The 22915-nt window shown below is 44.3% G+C and overlaps 1 protein-coding gene across 10 annotated transcripts in view; it reads left to right on the top strand.

Annotated features, from left to right (window-relative positions):
* The window catches only part of ST3GAL3 (ST3 beta-galactoside alpha-2,3-sialyltransferase 3), a 186752-nt gene that overhangs the window by 143820 nt on the left and 20017 nt on the right, over positions 1–22915 (top strand). For all 10 annotated transcript variants that reach the window (XM_017743508.1, XM_017743506.1, XM_017743507.1 and 7 more), the window contains one exon: positions 16328–16474. In XM_017743508.1, coding sequence (XP_017598997.1) covers positions 16328–16474 — 147 coding nt within the window. The remainder of the gene's footprint in view (positions 1–16327; positions 16475–22915) is intronic.

Raw genomic sequence — 22915 nt, 5'->3', positions numbered from 1 at the left:
GAAGTCGACACATTCCTCAAAAGAAAAGGGCTGATCTCTGCCCCCGATGTTTCCTTTGTCTGTGACTGTTGATGACAACTGCGCGTGTCCGTGGTACAGTCACAGGTGGGTAATGAAACCTTCTGAATTCCTTCAGACACCTGGAGCAGCTTGGACCTGCTGGACCAGAGATTCCGGGTCAGGTACTGGGATCCTTGCTTAGTCCTCTCTTGAGTAAGTGAAATCAAAGGCAGTTAATCTGCGAAGGAGTAAATAAAAGGCAAGTGGCTATTTATTGCTGGGTCAGTGGACAGATAAGCTTATTCTCCCTGCAGCTGAGAGGGATTTGCTCGGTGTTGTATTAGTCTTTTGGCAGCACTTGCATACTGAGGAAGGGATAAGTGCTTTGTAGAGAGGAGGATTTTCAGAAGATGTTACATGGAAAAAGAATCAGTGTGATGCAGAAGCAGCAGCAGAACAGTGGGGCAGGGGATTTGACATGTTACATACAGTCTGGTGCAACAGCCTCCTGGAGAGCTGTGTGATGCCTTAGTGCCCTGGGAGACACTATATCCAGAAAGAGGAGCAGTGGAATATGGATGTAAGGAAAAATAAAAGCTCAACTGCTTTTTATTTCACACTAAACCAGAAATATCTGGAAGCAAGTAAAAACTTGAAAGAAAATGTTACTCTAGGAAAAGGACAGTTTTGGCTAAATATTCACTGTCAGCAGCAAAACAAAGGTAGTCTCCATCACAGAGTTCTGGCTGAGCTGGCACTCCAGAGTGCAGTCTTATAGGAAGTTAGAGCAGTACTGTATCACCAGAGAATGTAGACCTGCCTTTAAGAAGGGGAAGGGTGAGTGAATCTGAGCGACTAAAACGCTGGTAACGTAATTTCAGTCATTTGACAAGCATTGAAATAAACTAAAGGAGAAAATCATTGCACTGGTTGCATCTAAAAGGAGTATGGGATGGAGAAAGGTGACACGGTTAGCAGAGGGGAGTATTGCACCATGCTGACCTAGTAAGTCAGTGTACAAGTGGAAAGGAAGTGGGTTGGAGTCCCACAGCCTGCAGTTGCATGAACTCATGGCTGTTGCAGAAGGGTCACAGATGTGAGCTGTTTGTGCGTCTGTGGTGACTGGTCTGGCAGTGTTGACTTGGAATCATTGCTGCAAGAGCCTGTGACACTTTCAGGCACCCCTTTGCTGATGAAACAACTGCTGCCAGTGCATCCCCAGAGGGGGATTACTCATGGACAGTCACTCAGAACAGTTACACTTTCTCCTGGACTGCAATTTTTGCCAAGAGACTTAATCTATATATATTGTGATCCACCCTGCTGCTTCCCACTGCTGGTACCCTTCTGCATCTGCCTGGGTCTCTCAGTGACAAAAACTTTTTCTGAATACACAGAGTACCAGAGGAATTGCAGGGGGAGGAATATATATCGCTCTTCTTAAAATAAGAGTCAAAAGCTGAAAGTTTCTCTATTGCATGGAGAGTAGATGCTTCCTGAAACAAACAGGAATTTACAAGCTCCAGATATGCAAAGCAGCCATCTCAGCCTGGTACTGAGGCCAGTTCCAGGGTGGTTTCTTGCCTGTCATTAGTGAATTAGAGGGAGCTCTCTTGCTTGCTAGGGCTCACATCCCTGAACATCTAGCACATGGCAACAAAGCAGCCAAGTGAGGCCAAAGGTGCCACTAGAAATTGGCAGCTCACGAGCTTCCTGCTCATGTAGTAATGAGCCTGTGGATGATTCCAGTGGGAATCTCTGCAGCCTTTGCCAGGAGGAGTCACTTGTGCAGAAAGCGCCTGCAGCTCCTAGAAGTTCTCTTTGATAGTGAAAGTCATAGGAGCAAGTGAGCACCTGCCTGTGAGCGAGGCCAGGCTGGGTTGTCTGTCCCTTGCAGGGACATGTCTCTGACAACTTGCACACAGCAGCGGTGCCCTACAGCCGTCATTCTCCAGCAGTGGGCACAACATAACCCCTGCTCCTGTGTCACAGCATGTCACTGCTGCTTGCAGAGACCTTGTGGATGTTGCAGCAGGGAAGGTTTTATTTAAGTTTTTATTTGGGAACTTCATTATTGTATTAACCCAACGGCTTACTCCTAGTCCTGGTAAATGTGTGTTATGATACCTTCCTGGCACAATCAGTGAGTGTTGCTGTGCTGGAGCCAAGGCCGGATTGTTGCCAGCACTTGTGCTGTCTACTGAGCTTTTGTTTAGAGCTCCTCTTCTTCCATTAGTTAATGGCCTTGTCATGCTGCATGTTTGCTAGGGCAGCCTGTGAATGTCACAGCCCTGTAGTTCACTGTGGATTCCTCAGATATGAAATAGCCTTACCTGTGGGCTGGTTTACATCCCTAAAACAAACCTGAGGAGCCATCATGCTCTTCCTGTCATCTTCAGGAAAATAGTGAGGCTGTTAATCTGTTGTTGCTGTCCAATCCCAAGTAAAGCTTCATTCACACGCGTGTAGTTTCAGCTTGTTTGGAGCTTGAGACTAGCACTTGAGCAGGTGGTTTCTCTGGGTCTGCACTAGGGAAGAAGAATCTGGTTTTTCCAATGCTGTCTCTTGCCTTTGGTGACAAATGGAGTGGCCAGTGCTACTGGCAGATTCACTCCAGAGTTTGCTTCTGAACTGCAAATGTTTTCTTTCCGTTTTCTCCTCCAAGGGGCTTGTTGCTTTAAATGTCTTGTGTACAGTGGATCTTTTCAGGTTTTAAAGGACTGTGAGAAAGACACGTGGGATGATTCTTGGGACAGCATTCTAGTGTGGTGGAGCTGTAAATCCACTACCAGTTTTCTTAATGCATTATGAATGCAAAGCTTGGTTACAGATTTGTGCTGCCTCATCCTGTGCTGAAACACAGCTTCAGCCCATCTGCTTAGAGATGTGTCTGGCTGGGCATTGCCTTGTGTGCTCCTGCTCTCTTTGGACTCAGCTGAAAGGGAACAGAAGCTGGACTTTCTGCTCCATCATAAATGAGAAAAGCTTTTGAATTGAGAAATCACCTTAAGGGTTGTTTCATTTCTTTCACAAATTTGAGTTTTCACCTAAATAGCTATTTATAACTAATCCCTTCAGAAGTATAATATAGGGAGGCATGGCTGGTGAGTAAGGCAGCCAGCCTGCTCAGGGGACATGATGAGGCTTGCAGTGGGGAAGAGCCAAGAAAGCCTTTTCAGTGGTGCTTGTCCTGTGGTCCTAGCACATGGTTTAAAAACCATTTCCACTCACAGAGTGTGGGGGGATTCTAGGAGGAATTAGCAGAGAATACCTTACCACATCATCAGGATGGTTTGGTACCTCAGTCAAGGCAGCTGACTAAATGTTGAAGCACAGGAAATGCTTTGTAAGAAAGTGAAAACATGAGGCAGAGTTTTCTGGCTCCTACCAAGTCTCTGACTGAGAAGATGAGGTGGGAGAGTCTGTGTGATGCATTCTGTGGAGAATATTCCATATTCCTTTGCCAGAGAGTAGCTGGAAGTTAGCTTGTCTTTCTGTGATGATTGTTTTGACATCGTTTGGGATTTTTAAGTTTGATCTCTCTGGCTGTGTAGAAGGCTAGTCCATACTGCCTGGGGGGTTGTGCTGCCATGGTCAGGAGCTGTTTCACCATTGCAGGGCATTGGTGGGAATGGCCCAAGGGAACTGTGGAAGACTTGCATATGGAAAAAAAAAAATCCTTCCCTGTGACTGGCCTAGGAGATCAGAGCAATTTGCAGAAGATGTAAGAAGTATGAACACTGGTGCTCTGTGAGAGAAGGTGAGCCAGCTTTTTCCAGTCATGGTTAGAAGAGAGACTGGAAAATATGTAGATATGCTGTATAAAATGTTGTCCCTGTTGACCAAAAGAGGGAGGAAAGCTTAGCTGTGTATTTTGTGATTTTTAACAAGCTTTCAGGTAGCACTGTGTTGAGGACCATACAGGAACCTCAGTAGGCAAATGACCCAGTTTGCAACATGGGCCTTGGGGGAGACTTCCTGGCCAGATTCCCAAAGGAAGGTTGTTGGTATGGAAAGTGCAGGCTGGAGCTTGCCCTTCATACATACCTGCATGCAACAGCATAATGAGATTAGGCAGGTCACTACATAGCTGAGAGCTGCTCCCACCCAGGCATGCACAATGTCTGTAAGTGCACTGTCAAGCATCAGCTGGTGGCAGGGGCCGTCCTGGTACCTTTGCAATGTGCCTTCATAGCATTTAATATTGCCAGGTGGATGTGTCCTGGACAATAAAATTTGTCCACCTGGACTGGGTAGCCATTAATACCCACAAATCTGTAATCACATTCACCTAAGCCCATGGGGCAGATGAAGAAAATTAAAAATAGCCATAACCAGACTATTTTCTGAATAAAAAAATCCAGGTATCAAAAGTTTGCAAAGTATCTATACTTGTAGGAATGACATCATTGATTACTCAAATTTTAGACAGTTTCTCTTTAAAATTAAAATAAAAATTGTTGGTGTGTCTGCCCTTCTAGTCTTTCCCACACCATGCATTGTTTTGTCCTTTTTTTTTTGTCCCTTGCTTTGCTTGCTGTTACCTAACACCAGTCATCCTTGCCCTACCAGTCATCCTTGCCCTATACTTTTATTAATGGAGGGGAAGCATTTAGCCATGCTAGGCATCAGCAGTCCTTAAAGAACCTTTATCCCACATTTGCCAAGACAGCATCATCTTCATTTCTGGCTCAGTAATCCCAGCTGTAATGTGAAAACCAGAGAGCTCCAGTTAGATTTTTATTTCTTTAGTTTCTATTCCTGTACATCGTTCTTAAATGAAGAGACCCAAACAGGATTTGCCCCCTGAGAAGACTGTATCATTGCCCTAGCAGGACATCCTTTCTGGGATTGCCTCCCCATCCTCCTTTATCCTGAGACAATTTCTTCCTAAAATTGTCACCATCTAATCTCTTCTGATGTCTGTTGCCATCCAGCTGACAGTTGCTGCTCTTGCCTGGATATTTGATCACTCCTTCCTTCTCAACCGAAGTCAAAAAAGATGGGTAATTTAGAGCTGCAGTTTTTCCACATCTCAAAAAGTCAGTGTGAGGGCCAGCTGAAGAGCTAGTGCAGGTGTCTTGAAAAAGCACCAGGAGGGTGTTCATGTTGCACTCACCCTCTTTGGAAGGCTCTGGCAATATTCAGACACCAGTATTATGCAAATCCCGGTAGGTGCATGTCAAGGTCATAGTGCATGTAAACTCAGGTTGCCCAGCTTGACTGGAATATCTGAGCCAAATGTAAAGAAACCAATTCCAAATCTGGTGCTGATCTTAATGAAACACACAATTCTATAAACAGCAGAGCTAACGAAATTGCCTGATTGCCTGTGGATTTGTGTCCTGCTCCCTTTTGCACCACAGAGCTCTTGGATTTCCCGCAACTTTCCCAGTGCTTACACGGCCTCACCTCCACCTGGCCTCTCCAGCAGCAAGGTGTGTGTCTCTCCCATCTAGCCATACATGGTTTTACCAGCAGTGCAGCCCATGCCTGCTGAGGGTATTGCATGGCCCACATGTGCAGCAGATGTTCCTCCACACCATGAATCCAGCACATGGAAAAAGTCCCAGGACATGGCCAACAATGAAACTGAGACGTCACCCAGAGGGTATCAGCTATTCGTGCAACTGTTAGTAGAATAAAGATGTTCTGTGTTAACACTTCAGTAAAGAACTACAGGAATCATTTGAAGTCTGCAAAGCCTCCCTTAGTCTGAGAGATTTGCGTTCAATTTATTTAGCTTACGCATGAGATTTTGGAGGGATTTACTTGTAGTCTCGCTCTCTACCTAGAGGGAACATTTTTTCTCACAAGGCTTTTTAATTTTGTCGGAAGAAGTGTATCTGAAGCTAGGCAAACGACCAAAAAAGGCAGCACATTTTTATCAGTATTTTTGCTACATCTGCCCTACAGGCTTGATGAATTTGCTCTTGATGTCTTGAAATCAAGACTGGACATCTTGGTCAAGTTCCACTCAAACAGTGTGAGAGTAAAGGACTGGAAGGAGAATTTGCTCTCTGCTATGCAGGACGTCCAGAAAGATGTCAGCAGGATTTCTCTCAGCCTCTCAAGCCGTGCTGAGAAGAAATAGCAGAATGTGGTGGCTAGAAGCTCAACTAGATAAAATCAGCCTGAACTGACATAATTTCCTAGAAATCTGTCCTTACAATTCTCAAATGACATACTTGCAGAGGTGAGCACTGATTGCTGACATCTTTTTTTCTGAAATGCAGATTTAATCCAGTGTCTGGGAAAATTCTGTGTCCTGGGAGGACGCAGGACAGGGCTGCACTCTCATGTTGCCTTCCCTCCCTCCTGTTCTGTGACTCTGGGACCCCCTGTCCTCACTCTCTGTGACCCGTTTGTTGACTATGAGGAGCAGGGTACCAAGCCAGTAATACACCTGACAGCTTGTCATGGAAGTAAGTTGTTTGCTTTATCCAGTTGTCTGAAAAGGTCACAGCAATTTTTTCTCTTTTTGGGGCACAATTATCCAGATCTGTTTCTTTATCCAGAGGGAGAAGGCTTTGTGGAGTCTCTGAGGTGAGCAACCTCCAGCATAACAAAATTCCCCAAAAGAGTTCTTTGGAAAGCACTGCAACACTACAGGATGCTAAAAGCTCACCAGTGTGGGGTGTGAAGACTCACAGAGGAGGGGAAAAGCACTGATTTGGTTTTGTAAATAAAATCACATGCTTTCTGTCAGTGGCTGAAAAGAGGCTCCCCTTTCACAGCTCCAGGAATTTTGCTATCTGCATTTTTTATTTAAAGTGAGGTGGGAGGAGAAAGTCTAAACCGTAAATATTTATCCAAGATGTGTGGTTGTTAATATGATCCAGTCTTCAGTCATTTTGAATGGTGTCATGATGACAGATGTTAATTCAGAAAGGAATAGATTGGACGATTATGCCTGAAACACATGTGTTCCTTGGCAGGCTCCATGGATTACTTGCATAGTTAGAGCTGTCTGAGCAATTTGTAACATTTTCTCTGCCTCGAAGCACCGAGGGCTCCAGGACAGGGGGTTGACCTATATCTTCAGTCTGCTATAATAAACACTGAGGTAACTAAACTCCCCATGTGCTTTTATCTTCCTAAATTTATCTCTCCCCCGGTGCTCCAGCTGTGTGTGGTGCTTCTGGTTCTACCCAAGAGGAATGGCAGCTCCTTACTCCAGGAGAGAAGGATGCTCCTGTGTGTGAGGTGTGAATCCCTGACCTGCTTCCCCTCCTGACTGAGCAGCACCCCTACCTCAATGCTTGCAGCTATTTAATGCAAACACTTTTCCTGACAACAGAACTGAAAATAGACCAAGCCATATGAAGGCAGCAAGCAAGAGAGATTCAGGAAAGATCTGACTTTTTTTTTGTAGTATTTCTATTCTTGCTATTGTGATTTTGTGGCATGTGTCTGAGGTTGTTTCTTCTCTTCTTAATTAAGACAGATTTGTAAAACTGTTAGTGTCTTAATTTTTATTTATTTATTTAGTCAGAGGCATAAAATTGGAGGAAAATGACCACGCTGTTGGGTTCACAATAGCTTGGTAGGTCTACTTGGAAGTTTTTGTCATCTGGACCATCACTTGTATCCTGGTCATTTTTGATTAAATGAAATTTGCCCACAGCTGACAAGTACAGAAAATATGGAGCCTGGCCCAGGCAATCAGCACTCTGACTATTTGGAAAAAAACTCTTTAAATGTAAATGTTCTGTTTGGATTACAGTTTATTTAAATTCTAATCTTTTAAGAATATTAAATAATCTTACTTTAAAAATCTTCTTCTGTAAGACACCAATTATTAATGCAAGTCTAGAAAACAAAGTAGGGCAGGAGCTTCGTGGCATCTTCCCAGTTTCTTGTTATTTTGACCTTTCTGCCTTCTCCTCTTAGAGGAGGCTGAATAATTTGTATATATTGTATATGAACATTCAGTGAACATACAAATGATTTGGCTTCTCATTTCAGCAAAGATGCCAAACTAGAAGAAGACAGATTTTCTGTGTACTCTTGCTGTAAAAACAATGTAAAAATTTCCCTGGAATCTCACTTTGAGATAACTTCAGAAAGCGATGAGGGTTTTTAGGCCATAATTCTTCCTGTGGTGATCCTTTAGCTTTTTTTGTTGCAATGTGCCAAGAATTTAGTCTAAATATGTGTTGTTTAGTGAGTTGCTGTTTGTATTCAAACTCATGAATCAGTTCAGCTCCCCAAAAAAGACTTTGCTGATGGGTGTCCTCAGATGCCCTGGGATGCCCTTGTGCTTTGTCACCCAAGCCTGCAAAGACAGCTTTTAAAATTTTTTTTCAATTTTTTTTTTTTTCTCCTGAGCAGGCATATGGTTGTAAGTGGAGCAGGTAGCTAAGCTTGTAGTTGGGATCGCCTCATGTTTTCTGTTGTAAGCAATGGGGAAAATGCTTTATTGTTTTATTACACCAGCATCTTTGAGCTGATGTTTTCCGTGCCACATGTTTGGCACAGCTGGAAAGTTCAGCTGAAATAACTCAGCTGTCTCAGGATGAGGCGACTACTGAAAATGCACAGTTGTATCCTTGTTTTTTAAAAAAAAGTCTCCCACCCTATTTTGCTGAGATTGTCCAATTCTTCAGCCTGGTGGGGCTCCTGCTGTTCTGTGAAATCCCAGGGTTTGGTCTGATGTTCCATGGGCGCTGTTAGATGCCGTCAGTGCCAGGCACTGTCAGTCTTACTGTGGCTCCGCTGTCCTGCCTGTCAGGTGTCCTCCCACACAGTTAGCTGGGATGCAACATCTTCAGGGATGTAAGAACTAAGTAGGATTTTCTCATCAGTTACTTCTCCACAAAGAGTTTGCGGCAAGGACAGCAGGCCAGGGAGCAGGGAATATCTCCTGGACTCTCAGGAACCCCTTTTCCTCCTCCCAGTCACCTAGGCACTGGGAAGGAGCAGTAGCCTGCTCTGATGCATGGCAAGAGCAAAAGTGTTGGAGGTCAAAGAGTGATGGGTACTGGGGACAGCAGAGAATGGAAAGGTTTCTAACTGGCAGGAAACTCCTAAAACACTGGCACTTTAAGACTTTTTAAAGTGCTCTATGATTATGGGAATCAAGCTGCCAAAAGTTAAACAAAAAAATAACATTGCATTTTCAACGTTAATTCAGTTCTCCTGTGCAGATGTTATTCTTAATTACATAATTATATTCTGGCTTGCTTAGAACACAGCTGTCTATCTAGTGGAGAGGGAAGACTGAGGTTTGGACTAATTTCTGTAATGCAAGACATTCAGCCTTGTATGAGTAGTTGTAGGAGCTGTAGAACATGTGGATAGCAGAGAGGAAATGCAAGGAGGAAGAATGGTTCTGCTGGTTAGACACTGAGGGTTCCTCTTGAGGAGATGTTACACACACAAAGTATTGCAGAGATGCTCTAAGTGTGAAAGTATGGTTTGTAAAACACTTAGATACGTGGTGATATAAGAAAAATCTTGTGGGAAGATTGGAAAGTTAGTGTTCACAACAGTAGTCCTCAGCTGAAATTGTGAGACAGTCCTACTTCAGCAATTACTAACATGTGGATCTCACCCTTTCAGTCCCGGTATCCTTTTAATAGATGTTACATGAGTGTGACATTTCATAAACTATATCATAAAAATAATAATGAAGGAGCTGGTCCCTTATGGGAACAAAATACCCTGTATATAATGATGATGTAGGACCTATTCTTCTTTAGGATTTTTCTGAAACTCTACTACTTCAGATACGTTTTCATTGAAGGATTATTATTCACAAAAACCACAAAGCAAACATAAATTATCTGAATCCATTCCTTTCACTAAAAACTTCCATCTTTCCTAAGACATTTCAGAACAGGAATATTTCTTCAAAGTTTGGCTCAAAATCCAGCTTACATTTTGAACAAAAGAGTCCATAGTACAGTCTATCCATTGCCCTGTTTGCACATAGAAGACACGTCTGCTGACACACCGTATGTGAGCCGTCGTTTATGCTTCGACTTGTGAAACAGCATTCATCAGAAAGATCTTCAGTGTTTTTCTGCAGCTCCTCTGACATGTTCCAAGTTCCGTTTTCTTCGCGGGACAATCTCTTTTTTAATGGCATTTTGTTATCTTACAACTGTGAACCACATTTTGCTCTCAGTTACATGGATAAAACCATGAGAATACTTTTTTTTTTGAAAGAGGAATTCCTTTTCATTTACAACATGTCATAAAAATAGCTTTGCTCTCGTGACTCCTTAGAGCTGCTCTTGGCCTTGTGCTGTTTAATCCTGTGAATCAGAAGACAGCAGCTGGTGTTAGACCAGCCACACAGGAGGGCCACGTGTCTGTATTTGGGTTAGCTGTAGCACTCAGTTATGTAGGTCAAATGAAGCTGGAAATTCAGCAGGCCTATTTGAATATGCCTATCTGCTTATTCACAATATATGTTTGCAGGTAAACAGGGCAGAAAGTTCCTGACATCCCTGGGAATGAGCACGTTGCTGAGTTACAGCAAACTGGTGTGTGACACACCAGTGCCACCCTCATGTCCCAGGTGGATTTTCTCACCACTGAAGTTGCTGCTTTCTGAGCCGGTATCTGTGGATGGGACAGCTTCCAGTTTCACGTGTAGCCAGGGTGCTGTGTAGGTGACATGTCTGGCACAGTGTTTAAAGTTTGCAGCTGCTGCTTGGAATTAAGTTTCCTTTCTCTTGTGGTTTTCGACCTGGTTATCAAGCCTCATGAAACTTCTCTCTAGTAGTGAATGATTAGCTCAGCTCTATCATCAAAGAAGAAAATATTTTTGCTTTAAAAAGGAAAAAAAAGCTCTGGTAGTGCCATGTTTTGAGGTGCTTTTGTCTCCATCATGCTTTGCTGCTTTTTGTTTGCTAGGTATGTAATATATTTGGGTCTTACCCTGAGAAACATTAGTAAAAACTAAATTTGTGGGCTTTATAACCAGTCAGGAGTTCTTTTAGGTGCTGTGAGGCAGTTGGCAGGTGGGCCACACTGACAGGGGAATGGGCTGGGAAATTACAGCTGGTTGATTTTAGACCTGGTCGGTGGGAGGATGCCTGGGGAGAAGAAACAAAACTGGAAAAAATTAGAAGTACTGTGTTGTTGGGTAGTAGTTGAAGAGCTTCATCTCTTTTGACAACAGAACAAAGAGAAGATGAGGGAAAGGCTTGAGGAATGCTCCTGCTTCAGGCAGAGTAAGAGCTTTTCACTGGGGCAGATAAGAGCAGAACTAGTCTCTAGAGCATTTCTAGGCTCTAGAAACTGAAGATAGGATCATTCAGAATGAATGCTGGCCACAGAACCATGTGCAGAGGGTGGTAAGGGGTTCTCCATAGCTTTGAGAAAGTTGGGTAAATATGCTTGAAGTGTGGGCTAGTGAGTCTGGCAGTTGACCATCATCCCAGACTGCAGGCTCTCAGCACCTCTGTTCTTGTTGCTAAGAATTCCTTGTTGCTTTGATAATCAGTGCAAATGATGCAACTTCGTTTATATTACCACTTCTAGAAGAGCATTTTCTTGGCCTCCGTGTCTACTTGACCGCTGAGAAATGCAGCATTGGCTGATAAGATGGTTATTTTCTAGTGGAAACACACCTTCCACATCTAATCCAGCTATGCCTGAGCAGAAACCTTTCAAAAGCCTCTGCATATGGATCGCAGTGGTTTTGCTGTACCTTGTTTGTGTGACAGTGAGAGCTTGTGGATGATGGGTAGAGAATAAATCACATTCCAGGCTTGGTGGGGGCAGAGATTCCAGTCAACAACGTGCTCACAAGCATGGTGAGGTCTTATGACTGGTGCATCATCCCTTGACATTTTTTTTGCCTCATGTCCTTCTTCCTCTCCATTTCTGGTGTTAGCAGAGTTCAAAAGAGCAGTAATCTCCATTTTCCACAGGCTGCCTCTCCAGTCTCTTCATTTGGTTGCTCTGCAACAACATACTACGTACCCAGATTTGCCGGTAGCTGACCTTTGCAATCTTCCTGTCCCCTTCCCATCAGAGCTAGAAATCTCAATGAGCTATGCCGCCTGTAGTCCTAAATCCACTAGTATCACAGAGGTACAAAAGAGGCAGCATCTGTATCATCAGGACACAATGGCATTAACTCTCATTTTGCTTAGTATATTAGAAATGTTGTTATTCTGGGAGACTCAGCCTGCTTCTCGTGGTTTGTATTTTCCACTGAGGTGTGCTTCTTGGCTAAGGCTCTGAGTTTCCATATTTTATTTTAGCATGATTTGCCTTTAGCGTGATTTTATTTTAGTTGTGATTTGCCTTGGTAAATCTGAGAACAGGAGACGGAAAACTGAATGGAGACAAAAAATAGTTTACAACCGGCTGTGCCTATTAGCCTTCAGTACTCTGCAAATGGACAGAATGAGGGATTGCAGCTGGATTGTCTTGTCCCTGGAGCTATTTGGTGAGCCCTGCCATTTTTTATCCCTTCCCCCTAATCTGCTATCTTTGGTCTGTCATGTCTGTACCAGTTTATTCCTGGAGTGGTGTCTCTAGAGGTGGTGTCTCTTTTTGCCTCTCTCGCTGGATAAGAACTGTACAAGAAATTGGCTTGAAAGCCCCGACCTATCTAAATTCTTCTGTGCTTTTAAAATAGTTTCCTCTAAAGCCTTTAGTGATGTCCAATTTTGAAAACACTCCAACATTGCTTAAAAATGCTGTGGCCCTCATGGACTTGTTCTTCAGTCATGTTCTCCTGTCTGCCTCTCTCCCTGTGATGCTTGTTTCTTTACACATATATAGTATAAGCTTCTTTTGGCAGCCTTTGGCACTGTAAATACTGATCTGTGTCTGGGGCTCCAGGTGCACAGTAGTGCCAACAAGTAATAACAGTGGGACCTGAAAACAAGGATACACAATTTCCAGCCTGGACCCTCTGGTTTCCACCTCTGTACAAGGAGGTGATGAGGCACTGTGGGAACATTGCCTAAGCAGTTTTCAGACTCATTTTCTGACTGTTTATCATTGTGCTGATCAGGAAGGGAGTTATTTCATTGTGACAAGCCCACCCTTAGGTACTGCAGGTTTAGCCACTGCAGTGGAGAACAGAGGATGCCCCCAACCTCCAACTGCGAGTCGGAGCTCCCAAATCTGGCAGGAAAAGTATGCCCTCCCTCCTAGAACCTGCTGCTCCATGGGTCTCCTCCCAGCCAGAAAAAGGGTCAGCGTTCCCCAACGGGAAGTAATTGCTTTGGAAACCTCTCTGAACATCTGGGTCCAATCAGGCTGAACATCCACCCCCAGCGTAGCACCCGCGGTAGCGCGGAGCCTTGGAAGGGGCTGCGCTCCCGGCTGCCGGGGGCTGTGTCAGGGAGCAGCCCCCTGGGGCTTGCAGGGCTGGTGCTGCACTTTGGAGCGTGCCAGTGACAAGCTGCAGAAGAAAACCACAGCGCTCGAGATGGAGCTCAGAACTACAGGGCTTGGAGAGCCAAACCACAAGACTGAGGATCTCGGTAATTACAAGCCAGGAAAACAGTTTTTGGTTCTTTAGCACTACACAGGGCTTTGCCTGCTGTATAGGTGGAAGTGAGAGAGCTGCTTGCTGAGAGTCCCTGTTCCTCCCTACAATTGTTTTAGAAACTACAGCAGGAAAACACACCAAAATGAAAGACTACCCCAGGTGTCCCTCAAAACTAATTTCAGGGGAACTGCCCAGAAAAGTTACAGGGAAGAACACAGAGCAAATAGAAATGAGACAGAAGGGAGAAGCCAGAGCGGTTTCAGAGCAGTGTGATAGCTGAAGGAAATGCTTAGGGAAATAGTGATGAAGTACAACAGGAGAAACAGCTAAATAGAAGGGAGCAAAGCAAAGCTTGTATTTCTAGCTAGGGATGGGCACCCGCATTTATTTTACACTGGCATTGAAGTAGCTGAGAGGAGCCCAGGTGTGGTCCCGGTGTAGTTCACACATTGCTGGGAAAATGGACAGTGGTGGTGTGTGTGGTTATTTCTCTCCGAACAGCTCCAGCAGCAGCAAGGAGTAAAACTCTCAAATGTTTACAGCTTTTCTTCTTTTCCTTTTCTATTTAATGTTTTGTGTGTAATGTAAAAGCCATGTAAAACCTACTTAAGTCCCAGAACTTATGTAGAATCTCCTACAGAGTGTAAGTCCAAACAAAAGGCATCTTCTGTCCACTTCAAATAGCTTGCAGATCTTTGGCTTGAATTGTTCACAAAATTTAGGCAATGCCATATTTAGAGTTGTATGTGAAATAATAATTGAACTTAAAAATTTATTTTAGTTTCAAGGTCACACACTATTTTTCCAGGGTGTGCCTGCTTAAGCCCATGATAAGATGGTTTCATTGAATGAGTAGCTGTTCAAGATTTTTGTTTATCATCTTAATTTCTGTGAGACCTGGAGCATGCTTAATGCAAGTGGAATCTGTGACTTTTTTTTTTTTTTGGTCTCCTTCCCTGAAACTGAAAGGCCTCTACTCTACATGTGCCCTTAGGAAATTCCAAAGGTTTAATATTTATCCAATTTTTAATGAATTTTCACAAGAAGGCAAAACTCAGCTGGCATACCAAATCCCTCAAATCCCTTGGTCAAATGGATGTTGGACTTCATTAATATTTGTAAAGGTTTTTTCTGTTTTTTTAAATGCTGGGATCGCTCAGTGACTGCAAATGGCTTATTATAATGGAAAGTGTTAGACTGCTTTGACACCAGGCATTCTTTGTAATTCTACTATGATGAAAGAACATGTGTGTATGATGAAAAAACATGAGTGATAATTAAGAATTTTTTCCATTGAGGTTCCCAAGGGCACTTGGCCATTGTTGAAATGTGAACTTAAACCCATGGGATGCTTGCCCTGGTTGTCAAAAGTGTGTTATGTTTAGGCAGTTTTGAGGGGGCATGGATAGCAATGGGATTTGACTTTCTTAGAGAGTTGGTTTGGATGACGGTGTGCACCCTCCTCAGGTTTGCTCTGTTAATGCCTTTTGTAGCATGAACCATCTGCCAAAGTTTCAATTTCAGGATATGAAATTCAGCAGCTAAAGATATCCATGGGATTGTTCCATAAAAAACACTCTGTAAGGTGTGTAGCAACACGTGTTATGAGAGTTCACAGGAGCTGAGCACAGCACAAGGAGTGTCTGAAATGCAGCAGGCATTGGCTGAGGCAGAATTCCAGTCCATAATTACAGGGGTGGTCACTACCGGGCAGGGGAAGCTCCTGAGGATTTTGCAGTGGATAATCAACATTTTCATCAGTGCCTTGAGAGCAGCTGTAAAGTCACTGCTAAGCTGCAAGCAACCCAAAACCGGTGTATGTAATGAATTGCAGAGTGTGTCCTTTTTCTGTAGTGTAGTGACTGTCTCTGTTGCTTGTCACGGAGATCTCAGGGAAGATGGCTTCAAGAAGGAGGTGTTCAGTCAGATTATCCTGCCCAAACTGCTGGTCAGCAGATTAAAATTCCTGGCTTCCTGGCCTGTGCCTTGCTCTGAATTAACCCAAAGAGAAGTGAAACATTGGAACACAATTGCTCCCTAAGTCTTGTGAACACAGGATCCTCTGGTTATTTTGGGGGAACTCTGTACTATACCTGCTGACACCTGGAAAGGTGTCAATGATGGGAAGCCATGTGGCAGAGTGGCACAAGCTCCTCTCCAGGCAAGGCTGTCTAGCAGCTCAGCACATATCAAGGCCAGTGTTCTTCCACGTTTGCAGAGTGAAAACTTGAATTGGGTAAAAATAATAGACATGCTTAGTTGTTTCCTCCCTTGTACTGTGAGCATTCACGACTCTTCACAAGACAAGATGATATTTCTATAACCTTACAGCTTAACTCACATAAAACCTAATAGGGCAGGACAAATCTAGGATAAAGTGGGAAGCATGTAGCTCACCACTGGAAGTAGGGCTGTACAGTCATTTTAATCTCTTTGAATGTTCTTAAAGCATTTGCTATCCAATGGTGTATCCCCTTGAAGGCAGGTGGGAGTGATCACAGGATGTGCTGGAATGCTTAATCCATGGATCAAACCAGCTGAAGTGCAAATAACAGTGAAAAGATGGCACCAGGGAAGAGGTTATTCATGCTGAAGCCCAGGCCTCACAGTTGCTATCCAGGCTGGCTCAAGTGCATCAGTCCATGCTGCTGTCACCTCTCCAAGAAGCACAGGTCCCCTACAATGTTACACTACTGCCCTGTGGCAGTGAGCAGAGACAATGGGAGCTGCTGCAGTAGTGCATTTTAATATTGTTTTTTAATAAAATAATAGAAATCTGCTATATATGGTATATCATTGCGTTTGTTGTTTTATCTTTTTTTTTTCTTTTTTCTTTTTTTTTTTCCTTGTTGTTATCAGAGTGCCTCTGATGGCTTTTGGAAGTCAGTGGCAACCCGTGTCCCAAGGGAACCTCATGAGATACGTATCCTGAATCCCTACTTCATCCAGGAGGCAGCTTTCAGCTTCATCGGACTGCCTTTCAACAATGGCCTGATGGGCAGAGGGGTAGGTATAAAGCAAAGGAAGCAAAACCTCAGAGAAGGATGTGACACCAAGCAGCAGAGGAGGCTGACACTGTTCTTACCTTTCCTTTGGGCCTCCACTGTTGGACATTGAAAGGGAGGGACTTTGGCTCTGTTACGGTGGCAGCTCTCAGTCTCATTCAGACCCAGGCAAGAACCTTCCTGATCCAAGGATTTTGGGGGGGATCATCAACACTTCAGCAGTGCCTTGAAAGCCATTGTGAAGTTTCATCCCAGGCTTATAGTAGAAGAGAGTAAAGGTTTGCTTTAGGAGGCCTTTGGTAAGAAATTCTGGTCTTATCCCAAAAAAGTTTTATGTGTAAAAGCTCACAAAAGAAAACAATGCAAACCACATTTTTAGCTCATATTTATTAACAAAATACCTTAATGGTCATTCTCGTATCTCTCACCCCCAGTGCAGCTTTTTGAAGTGTTAGTGTTGGAGTAGGTGGTGACTTGGGTTTTCTGGATTATCTCACATCGCAACACTGTCCTCAGAACCTATTTATATTTGCTCTACGTAATATATCAACCATTAGAGTATTACTTGGGTGGGTAAACTGCTCATGTACACATGTGATGTTGTTGTTGATAGAGACCACACGTGACATTTTTGGCTACATTAACACAGCTGACAAACCCAGAGAGAAGCACTTCTGCTGGACAAGGTCTGCTTGGTCTGCTGCTGGCATTGTCCTTCCATTGCTACCAGTGCAGATTTGCTATGTCACAGCGCGGATTTGGACTAGACCTAATAGTGCCTCATTTTCCATGTCATAATTATATCATTAAGACTTCTGGAATATTAGAGACATTTGTTTTGTGCAAGTCAGATGGGTGGGTGCCTGGAGATAAGACATTTCCTTCTTAAAATGAGAAGTGCAAGATGTGTGCAGGCAGGTTCAGCCACATGGAATGGGCCTTTTGTAAAATGCACTGTCATGGGATTCTGGGAACTCTGGATTTTTGATATGTGCACTGAAGGTATCTTATTGCAAATATTCCCATCAGCTAGGAATTAACTTACTTCACCTCTTTGCCTTCTCCAGAACTTACCCTTAGAACAATGTGGTCTTGATTTGTTTTCCAGAAAATCAGGAGTGCTGCCCCAATAAAGGACAAAAATCATCATACTTTATTTTTCTCCAATTTGTTTTTATTTTTAAACACGTTATTTTAATACACAAGTTATTACTTAAACTGAAAGGAGAAGAGAGAATCCGGAAATGAAAATGCTGTGAACTGAAGTTTATGAGGTTTTGATAGGTTGTTTAACACACATCAGATTGGGAAATGAAGGCATCTTAATTGAATCCTGATGTTTCACTTCACAAAAGTCCGTTTGAGCATTTAAAAATAGTTTATGGTTCTTTAAGGCAAGCAGTCTTTGCCCATGACCCCTACTAGACTGTGTGAATTGTAGTTTATTCCTCAAGATGGGGCAACAGGAGCTCTGCAGGTGCCTGTGTGGGGCTGAGCTGTCGCTATAGCCTGGGCGGTCTGTGCAAGGACACTAACACCAGCATTCTGTCAGAGTTTAAAAACACACAGACTGTTTCTAGCCTGTGGCTAGAATTTTACTGCAGGCATCAGCTATGGACTGCTGTTATGGAACTGCTGGGGCTTCACACTTTAGTGAATTCTGCTGCACCAGTGCAAAGTTTAGAGCTTTGTAAGTGCAAAGGCTCCAACAGAAGCTGCTTCTGCCGGATTAAAGAGGGAGGAGTCTGAGTAAAACCGTGGTGATAGAAATTTGCTACATTTTTTGCTCAGAGTTTAAATGAGAAGAGTAGAAATCAGAGCCTGTAGACCAAGAATCCAACTCTCATTGAAGATTTATGAGAGATCCAGCCAGACAAGTGGAGCATCAAGGAGGATTGCCCCACGTCTGTGTGACCTAGCAGCTGCACGGCTGGTTGGGTTTGGGCTTGCACTTTTGAGATGAGAGACAAAACTTTACTCAAGAAAGAAGCATATGGACCTGGAAAAGGAAAATGCTGAGGACTAGTGAGCAAAAGCACAACAAACAGTGTATCCAGAGTTTCTCCTGGGAAATGGGGCTGGAGGCAGACTGGTGCCCCCGTGCTGTAGTGTGCTGTGCTGTGTTGGGCAGGCTGCACACAGGAGGATCAAGGCTGGGGATGCCTTAGTAATCAAGGCCAACATAAAATCCTCATAAAGAGCAGTAATATTCCACTCTCCTTTGGTTCTGATGCCTAAATAAACTTCAGAGCTTCTCTTGCACACCACATATGGTAACAATGTGCTGCCAATTAACTTTGTAATTTGTGGGTTTTTTCAGCAAGGTTGAGCAGAGCTAGTAAAATAGTTCAGGGCTGATCTCAAAGTGTTTTTCCCAGGATTCAATAAAGACTGAATGTAGTAACATCCTCTGCTTTGATAATATAATTTGGGCCAGATGATCCTGGAGTATAGTAGTGGGGTACAACTCAGATGTGCATTTTGATTGCACTCCTGGCACTGCTAGCCAAAAGCCCTAGCAAGGAGCAAAACTCACACCCACAACAGTGACTTCTCTCTGGGAGAGAGAAGGTTTACAGCAGTTTTCTTCAGTCCTACTGAAGTCTTAAGAGTGGGAGAGCTGTTCCATACTGTATGTGGACTTCTTTTTCCTGGGATAAGCTGATGATAAAGAACAAACTTTGGGCTCCTAGCAAGGTCTGGGGGAAAATAATTGTTAATACCCTAAAGATGATTTAGCACCAAAAAAAAAAAAAAATCTAGTAAAGATCCTCTCTCTGATTAAAGAATTCTCTTAAGGCGTGGGTGCAGGGTTGGCTTTCTCACTAGCCAGAGATGATTTTGGTTCAGGTGGGAGTTCTGTTTATAGAGGTCTTTGGGGCTTGAAACGAAATGTCACTGGTATTGCAGCTGGTGGTTCAAGCTTGCAATATCACCCCTTACACTGCAGGCAGTTTACTGGGGGCAAGCACGAACATCAGCTCAGAGGTGTCACTGCTGGGTGCACAGACACCCCTAGGGATGGTCACTGCTGTGGTGCCTTTGGCTGCATAGTGAATCGTCCTGTCCAGTCAGTAGCCCCCAGAGCCATTGGAGCAGCAGCTTTCTGGCTCCTCTGGGAGCCCTGAGCCTGGTGTGAGGTGGAAAGGAGAAAGAACACTTCAGGTGACATAAATTGTCAGGAGTCTGAGGACTCCAGTGCAGACTGCAGTGTTTGTTTCTCTCTCTGTGCTGGTGCTGTGCATCCATGGATCTGTTCATGATTTAACCTGACACTGTAAGCCTTTTGTTTGTTCAGGTACTGGAAATGGTTGAATCTATGAACTAAAGAGATAAAGCATCCTTCTTTGGATTTCACCCAGCCTCAGCACTAACCTGGTGAAGGAGGAGCCGTGTGCGCCTTTGGCTGCATAGTGAATCGTCCCGTCCAGTCAGTAGCCCCCAGAGCCATTGGAGCAGCAGCTTTCTGGCTCCTCTGGGAGCCCTGAGCCTGGTGTGAGGTGGAAAGGAGAAAGAACACTTCAGGTGACATAAATTGTCAGGAGTCTGAGGACTCCAGTGCAGACTGCAGTGTTTGTTTCTCTCTCTGTGCTGGTGCTGTGCATCCATGGATCTGTTCATGATTTAACCTGACACTGTAAGCCTTTTGTTTGTTCAGGTACTGGAAATGGTTGAATCTATGAACTAAAGAGATAAAGCATCCTTCTTTGGATTTCACCCAGCCTCAGCACTAACCTGGTGAAGGAGGAGCCGTGTGCAGGAGGTGTTACCAGGCTGATTCAGGCACCCAACCATCGATTAGCACCTCTGTATAGTGCTGACAGCTCAGGGATTAACCTCTGATGCTGGAGTTTTAGCATGTCCCAGCCAGGGCTTCTCGTAGCTCTTAGATGGTTTTTGCTGTGGGCAGGCAGCCTTTATGGAGGTGCCAGTGGGGACCGTTTGCACCTTAGGCAGTTTTCAACTCCCTTGTGTCATCATCATGACCTTTTCTCTCATGAGTTGCCCAGGTGTCAGCAAACTTTATCTCCTGGGCTGTTCTTACTGGACTATGAAGGCTGACTGTGTGAAGGCTGTGCCTTGGAACCTGTTGAGTCTTTGTGGAGCAGAAGAGAGGTGGGGATGGCAGGAGCAGAGTGGTCTTCCACTTAATCCTTTCCAGTTACATGGTTCTCCCTTTTTTGCACCCTGATGGCATCTTCTAAGGCAGGTAGAGGGACAAGTAAGGGGCCACTGCAGCTGCAGTCAGTTAAATGTAGAGATTTAGTGTCACTGTAAAGCTTTGGGTTTGCAAGGCAGCACATCTGCTTCATGGGCTGCACTTTTCCACCCATTGCCACTGCAGTGGGCTCAGTCCATGAGCTGCTGGGGAAGGGATGCTCAGACAAACCAGTGCAGGGGAGCAGGTAAATGCATGCCAGCCTCCTCTTGGTACAAGCTCAGCCACCTGCTTCTGCACATGAGAGATGCCAAGGAACTGAAGGGAGTTTGCTTCTCACTGAAAAGTAGACCATGAACTCCCCTTTAGCATGGGTTAAGCATGTATGTGCTTATCACAGAGCAGGTAGCATAGGGTAAAGTCATGTCCTTGCTTGCCTTCTGTTAAATCCTTAGATCCTTTAGAAATACTCCCTGCACTGCACAGGAATCTGCTCTATGGCAAATGGTGAATCAGAGCTTGTGCATCAGGTGAGATGTCAAAAATACTTGGACTGGGCTTAGGTGTTCAGGATCTCAGCAGGGAAGTGGTAGAAGGGAACCTGCTGGGTAGCTGGGCTGTCCCGTCTCCAGCCACTGGCCACTGCCCTTGCCTTTTGCTCTGCTGCAGACAGCCAGTCCTGCAGGCTCTGTCCCACTCCCAGCAAGGGATAACCAGGGGAGCTGAAGGAAGAGCACTGGAGATGCTCTGCTTTGTCTTTTGAAGCCCAGAATTGCAGCTGTTTCTGTCCATGGGTGGAGGTAGCTATGGGAGCAGCAGTGTGTGTTGTAAGCTCCTGTGGCAAGAACCACTCTCCAGAATGCCAGGCATTTACCTTCTCACAATGAATGGCACTAAATTGCTTTCTATGCCATATTTCCAAGCTTTTCAGCTAAGGGAAACAAAGGGTAAGTTTGGGTTTGCTCCTATGCAAACATAGAGAAACAAAAAGGAAATACAGTGATTGTTTTGTATGTTGTGATGACTTATTAGAGTTTTGTTCTGTATTTCTTTTGTTTTGAAAACTTCGGGTGATCAGGTCTGTAGCTGATAAAACTAAGGTGGGAATTTTTCTCAGGTAAGCAAATGTTTGGGTTTTCCCTCAAATAATTTAATATAGTAGTCAAACCAATTTGAATATCCAGGTGCATTATTGTTTGTAGGGAATTTATTCTTCAGTGACTCTTACCCTTTTATTGAAAAAGGTAACAATTGCAATAGTCTGAACAATCCAATAAGTCTTACCCTGAGCTAAGTAAAATCCCATAAATAACTGGAATTCATTTAACATATTAAGGGAGTCAAATATTTCTAAAACCAGATTTACAGCAGTCATTTCCTTCCAGTCCAGCAGGCAGTGACACAGGAATGACCCGGGCATGGAACGAAAAGCAGCAAGAGCTTTTCACATGCACCAAGCAAAGAGCAGTTCCAGCCCTGGTTCAGTCACCAGCACTGGATCTCCAGCACAAGCCCATGAGGTGATGGTCAGCCTCAACAGAGTTCAGAGGAGTTCCAGTGTTCATTTCTGCTGACTGATTTCTTATGTGAGTAGAAGTCAGTCTTTAAAGCCTCTTCAGGGGGAACAGTGGAAGATGAAACATCAATGTCTTGAGGGGAAGCCTTTTGTCTTCCTGCTTGCAGCAGAGAACAGTGTAGGAGCAGTTAGGAGAACCTGTCCTATGTCTGTACTGCTAAAGGCATTTCTGGTCCCCTGACCTGGTGGTGCAGACTGGCTGTGTTTGCACTGCACAGAGCTTGCTGTGGTCCCTCACACAGCACAAGACCAGAAATCTTTGCCTCTCTTGTCTTTATACTTTCTCACCAAGATCCACCATGCAGGTACTCACCTCACCCATGGAGGACAGGTACCCATGGAAGGAGCCATGCTCCAGAGGCTGTGGTGGGGCTCCAGAGGCCCAGCACTGCTGTGGTGACGTGTTGCTCACCACTGCTGTGTTTTCTGCTTCTGTTTGTCACATGGCCTTTTAGTGTCATCCCTGGCTCATCTGTCAGTCTGCTGTGTTCTCTCAAATGGGACCAGGCAAAGGGCTGATCTCTGGGGAGCATTATATTAGATATTACATTTTCCAGATGTTTGGTCTTAGACAAGCAGGCCAGGCTTGAAAATGTGGATTTTCAGTTCTGGACGTGTTATCCAGTGAGGTTACCCTTGTAGTTGTTTACAGGTGCTGGAGAGGGGATGCTGAACCTGGTACCTCCATGGGCCCCAGCTGGGACAGA

The sequence above is a fragment of the Corvus brachyrhynchos genome, unplaced genomic scaffold, assembly GCF_000691975.1.
Source record: "Corvus brachyrhynchos isolate BGI_N302 unplaced genomic scaffold, ASM69197v1 scaffold48, whole genome shotgun sequence".
Lineage (NCBI taxonomy): Eukaryota > Metazoa > Chordata > Aves > Passeriformes > Corvidae > Corvus > Corvus brachyrhynchos.
This window is presented reverse-complemented; position numbering and strand designations above follow the sequence as displayed.